The sequence below is a fragment of the Sinocyclocheilus grahami genome, unplaced genomic scaffold (genome assembly GCF_001515645.1).
Source record: "Sinocyclocheilus grahami isolate Dianchi unplaced genomic scaffold, SAMN03320097.WGS_v1.1 scaffold1441.1, whole genome shotgun sequence".
NCBI lineage: Eukaryota > Metazoa > Chordata > Actinopteri > Cypriniformes > Cyprinidae > Sinocyclocheilus > Sinocyclocheilus grahami.
Genome location: NW_015506620.1, coordinates 44658 through 50723, shown reverse-complemented (window position 1 = coordinate 50723; position 6066 = coordinate 44658). Strand labels below are relative to the sequence as shown.

Below are 6066 nucleotides of genomic sequence, written 5' to 3'. Positions count from 1 at the left end.
CCCCTCCAGCAGAACCCGTCAGTGTGTTTTTATTCTGATCAGTGGATACCCCTCCAGCAGCACCCGTCTTCATAGTATCAGTCTGATCAAGGGATGTCCTATCAGCAACACACATCTGTAGAGTCTCAGTCGGAATAAGGGGCGATGGTTCTCCATTATTCTCCTGAAAGAAAGAAAACAAATAACAAATGATTGTGGGGGGAAAATGATGATTCAGTTTTACAAACACATTTTTTTCCTCTCAGATGATCGCTGAATGTAAAGATCTTTGTTCTTCATTCTGAAATAATACAGCACGAGAGCACTGCTCTCTTAAAGAAGTATTATTAGTGTTTATATGTGATGATTTTTGAATGAAAAACCCCCTGCATAATCCACAGAAGTTACATACCACCTAAGGCCCCAATATACTCATGGTTAAGTACATTTCCTTATTCATAAGTTTGAAATATGTGACCAGCGATATACAGTTTGCGAACAATCTGACGCCGCCTGCACTGCTGAGATTGGCGTTTACATTAATATGCAAATATGTGCTGTGCACTTTACTCTCAATAGCAAAATAAACACACAACACAAATAACAGTGCTGAGAAAACAGCAGTTTAGAAAGCATCTTTTCATAGTGATGTGGATATGTTTGGACGGGCTGCAATTTGGCATTTATATAGCACTTTGTACAATAGAGCTTTAAAGCAAGCCGCTTTACACTATTGAACATGAAAAACAGTGTCAGTGTCGCTTTCAGTTCGACAGAATGACATGTTCAATTTCTATAAATCAGCTCTCCAGAGTATTCATGTTTTAATTCACGGATGTCTGATCTCGAGGGACTGAACAGAATAAATGAACTGGAGAAGATTTCGATGTCGAAGAAACCCCAGAGCCACACCTACCTATATCATAATCACCACAGACCAATGGTAGTTCAAAGCAAGCTGTTTCAAACTTCCAAAACAAACTCCAGCATAAGAACTTTAATCTAAACTCTAACTCTAATAATAATAATAATAATAATAATAATAAAATCATATTGTTTTGGTCTAATTTGTGTACATAGTGTCTTACCAGGTCAGGATTGTTGTGCTGCATCATTTGTCCTGTTTGAACAAAACAACAACATTTTACTTTGGTCAGTTAGAATAAATATACATACTTTAACATATCTTTAAAGATTATCTTTAAGATTTTAAGAATTTTTTTTTTTTCACACAGTACATCTCATTATTCCAGCATGTCAAATCAACTGTATGCAATACTTGCCATCTTGTCCTGATCTCCTGCAGTAACAGTAAATCACACCAGCAGCCGCAACCAGCAGAACAGCAGCAACAACAGCAGCAGCAACAGTAGTTGAATCTAGAACAGCTAAAGACAGACACTCATTAGAGACGGACCAATAAACAACTATGCCAAAACTTTTGACTGATATTTACTAGAAAGTTGTATGATGTTGATTTGTAAGGAACAGCAGCTTAAACAGCAACAGAAACAGCAGTGTTCACAGGAAAACTGACTAATATTATGACTTTTTTTCTGTTAACAATAAACTTCAAAAGTTTAAAATCCATAACAAAGACTCAGTGTGTTGATTTTCATATTGATGTGCATGTAAAACATGATAGATTTTTATCTAAATTATAATGTAATATTGAGTCAAAACTCACTTCTTCAAACAGGCTACAATGAAAACAATTACTGGGACACTTTACAAATTTTCTAAAATGATTAAAGTGAAAAAGCACTGAATGACTAAAATGATACTCACCAGTGACAGTAACACTGAAAATAATAATAATAATAAAATCATATTGTTTTGGTCTAATTTGTGTACATAGTGTCTTACCAGGTCAGGATTGTTGTGCTGCATCATTTGTCCTGTTTGAACAAAACAACAACATTTTACTTTGGTCAGTTAGAATAAATATACATACTTTAACATATCTTTAAAGATTATCTTTAAGATTTTAAGAATTTTTTTTTTTTCACACAGTACATCTCATTATTCCAGCATGTCAAATCAACTGTATGCAATACTTGCCATCTTGTCCTGATCTCCTGCAGTAACAGTAAATCACACCAGCAGCCGCAACCAGCAGAACAGCAGCAACAACAGCAGCAGCAACAGTAGTTGAATCTAGAACAGCTAAAGCCAGACACTCAGTAGAGATGGACCAATAAACAACTATGCCAACACTTTTGACTGATATTTACTAGAAAGTTGTATGATGTTGATTTGTAAGGAACAGCAGTTTAAACAGCAACAGAAACAGCAGTGTTCACAGGAAAACAATTACTGGGACAATTTAAAAGTTTTCTAAAATGGTTAAAGTAAAAAAGCACTGAATGACTAAAATGATACTCACCAGTGACAGTAACACTGAATGTCTTTATGATGTTGAATCTGCTGCTGTTGATCTGTAGTTTATAAAGTCCAGAGTCTGTGGTTCTGGTGTTTGTGATGGTCAGAGCTCCAGTCTGATGATCCAGCTTCAGTCTGTCTCTGAATCTCTCTTTACACTGATCATCTGTACAGATCTTACTCTGATCTCCAGTGATTTCAGTGATGAGTGTGTCATTAAAATACCACATCTTTAAATCATTTGGGTTTTTTATTCCATCCGAATGTAAAGTAATAGATTCTCCCTCCTTCGCTGACTTTCTCTTCATTTTATCTCGTTCAGCAGCAGGAACATCTGAAACACAAACCAACAGCTGCAGGAGGATCTTTTGGGGGAAAACATCACATAAGATTACAGAACTGTGGATATGAAAGTAATAAAAAAAGACCTCTTGACTTTTTGTCTGAAAAGCAACATTTATTCACATGTTGTGCTATTAAACTAATTTTAAACCAAATACTTTGCACTTCCGATTCCTAGTGGGAGAAAAAAAAGAGATGTATTTAAATAGATGATTAGTAGAAAGTAACTGATAAAATGAATAACCAATGGGGGGGGGAATGTAAATCATACTGAACTGAATAACAAATGATTGTGGGGGGAAAATGATGATTCAGTTTTACAAACACATTTTTTTCCTCTCAGATGATCGCTGAATGTAAAGATCTTTGTTCTTCATTCTGAAATAATACAGCACGAGAGCACTGCTCTCTTAAAGAAGTATTATTAGTGTTTATATGTGATGATTTTTGAATGAAAAACCCCCTGCATAATCCACAGAAGTTACATACCACCTAAGGCCCCAATATACTCATGGTTAAGTACATTTCCTTATTCATAAGTTTGAAATATGTGACCAGCGATATACAGTTTGCGAACAATCTGACGCCGCCTGCACTGCTGAGATTGGCGTTTACATTAATATGCAAATATGTGCTGTGCACTTTACTCTCAATAGCAAAATAAACACACAACACAAATAACAGTGCTGAGAAAACAGCAGTTTAGAAAGCATCTTTTCATAGTGATGTGGATATGTTTGGACGGGCTGCAATTTGGCATTTATATAGCACTTTGTACAATAGAGCTTTAAAGCAAGCCGCTTTACACTATTGAACATGAAAAACAGTGTCAGTGTCGCTTTCAGTTCGACAGAATGACATGTTCAATTTCTATAAATCAGCTCTCCAGAGTATTCATGTTTTAATTCACGGATGTCTGATCTCGAGGGACTGAACAGAATAAATGAACTGGAGAAGATTTCGATGTCGAAGAAACCCCAGAGCCACACCTACCTATATCATAATCACCACAGACCAATGGTAGTTCAAAGCAAGCTGTTTCAAACTTCCAAAACAAACTCCAGCATAAGAACTTTAATCTAAACTCTAACTCTAATAATAATAATAATAATAATAATAATAAAATCATATTGTTTTGGTCTAATTTGTGTACATAGTGTCTTACCAGGTCAGGATTGTTGTGCTGCATCATTTGTCCTGTTTGAACAAAACAACAACATTTTACTTTGGTCAGTTAGAATAAATATACATACTTTAACATATCTTTAAAGATTATCTTTAAGATTTTAAGAATTTTTTTTTTCACACAGTACATCTCATTATTCCAGCATGTCAAATCAACTGTATGCAATACTTGCCATCTTGTCCTGATCTCCTGCAGTAACAGTAAATCACACCAGCAGCCGCAACCAGCAGAACAGCAGCAACAACAGCAGCAGCAACAGTAGTTGAATCTAGAACAGCTAAAGCCAGACACTCAGTAGAGATGGACCAATAAACAACTATGCCAACACTTTTGACTGATATTTACTAGAAAGTTGTATGATGTTGATTTGTAAGGAACAGCAGTTTAAACAGCAACAGAAACAGCAGTGTTCACAGGAAAACAATTACTGGGACAATTTAAAAGTTTTCTAAAATGGTTAAAGTAAAAAAGCACTGAATGACTAAAATGATACTCACCAGTGACAGTAACACTGAATGTCTTTACAATGCCAAATCTGCTGCTGTTGATCAGTAGTTTATAATCTCCAGTGTCTGTGGTTGTGATGTTCATGATGGTCAGAGATCCAGTCTGATTATCCAGCTTCAGTCTGTCTCTGAATCTCTCAGTACCTTTATTACACTGAACATCTGTACAGGTCTTATTGGGATCTCCAGTGATTTGAGCGATGCGAGTGTCATTGAAATACCATCTGATTCTCTCTTGTTGTTTTGTTTCAACACCAGTGTGTAGAGTGACTGATTCTCCCTCCATCACTGGCACTTCAACTGTATCAACACCAGATGCACCAAAAGCACTGAATGACTAAAATGATACTCACCAGTGACAGTAACACTGAATGTCTTTACAATGACAAATCTGCTGCTGTTTATCAGTAGTTTATAATCTCCAGTGTCTGTGGTTGTGATGTTCATGATGGTCAGAGATCCAGTCTGATGATCCAGCTTCAGTCGGTCTCTGAATCTCTCAGTACCTTTATTACACTGAACATCTGTACAGGTCTTATTGGGATCTCCAGTGATTTGAGCGATGCGAGTGTCATTGAAATACCATCTGATTCTCTCTTGTTGTTTTGTTTCAACACCAGTGTGTAGAGTGACTGATTCTCCCTCCATCACTGGCACTTCAACTGTATCAACACCAGATGCACCTGAAGAAGAAATTAATCACAATTTTTAATCAATTCCCCATTTCTTACCAATTAATGCAGATTATATAAAATAAAGCTGCTCTGTTCAGTAGTTTATAATCTCCAGTGTCTGTGGTTGTGATGTTCATGATGGTCAGAGATCCAGTCTGATGATCCAGCTTCAGTCGGTCTCTGAATCTCTCAGTACCTTTATTACACTGAACATCTGTACAGGTCTTATTGGGATCTCCAGTGATTTGAGCGATGCGAGTGTCATTGAAATACCATCTGATTCTCTCTTGTTGTTTTGTTTCAACACCAGTGTGTAGAGTGACTGATTCTCCCTCCATCACTGACACTTCAACTGTATCAACACCAGATGCACCTGAAGAAGAATTTAATCACAATTTTTAATCAATTCCCCATTTCTTCCCAATTAATGCAGATTATATAAAAATAAAGCTGCTCTGTTCCTCTGCATTAATGGCAACACCATTAGGTGTGGTTGAGATGTCAAACACTTTGCCTTGATGAGAGTACTACAATAATACACAAATGAACCAGTTCAAAAGTTTACCTTGATTCTTAATACTGTGTCGCTACCAAGATCAAAATCTGTTGTTATATTTGTGATAATTGTTCATGAGGCTCTTGTTTGTCCTGAGCAGTTAAACATAGTATATGCATCTCCTGCATATTTGAACCCTTTCCAGTGACTGTATGATTTTGAGATACATCTTCATACTGAAGACAACTGAAGGACTCACAGACAAATATTACACAAGGTGACAACATTCAGTATGCTCAAGAAAAAATATATAATAATAATAAAATAAATAATAAATAATAATAAAACAATAAACTAAGAGCCCTTTTGAATGCTATCCCAAATGTGTACAATACCTTTCTTCAGCAGACCACAAACATTATTAGAAAGAAATTTGACATCTGTAGAAGCATTCCATGCAAATGGTGCTGCAATCTTACGTTTAGAGGCTGAAAATACGTA

The 6066-nt window shown here is 36.0% G+C and overlaps 1 protein-coding gene across 1 annotated transcript in view; it reads right to left on the bottom strand.

Annotated features, from left to right (window-relative positions):
* The window catches only part of LOC107570325 (uncharacterized), a gene marked incomplete at its 5' end in the record, with an annotated part of 6900 nt that extends 1448 nt beyond the window's left edge, over positions 1–5452 (bottom strand). The window contains 5 exons of the mRNA XM_016256547.1: positions 1846–1877; positions 2366–2695; positions 4387–4695; positions 4734–5086; positions 5304–5452. Of these exons, the coding sequence (XP_016112033.1) occupies positions 1846–1877; positions 2366–2695; positions 4387–4695; positions 4734–5086; positions 5304–5452 (1173 nt within the window). The remainder of the gene's footprint in view (positions 1–1845; positions 1878–2365; positions 2696–4386; positions 4696–4733; positions 5087–5303) is intronic.
* Positions 5453–6066: the final 614 nt, after the last annotated feature.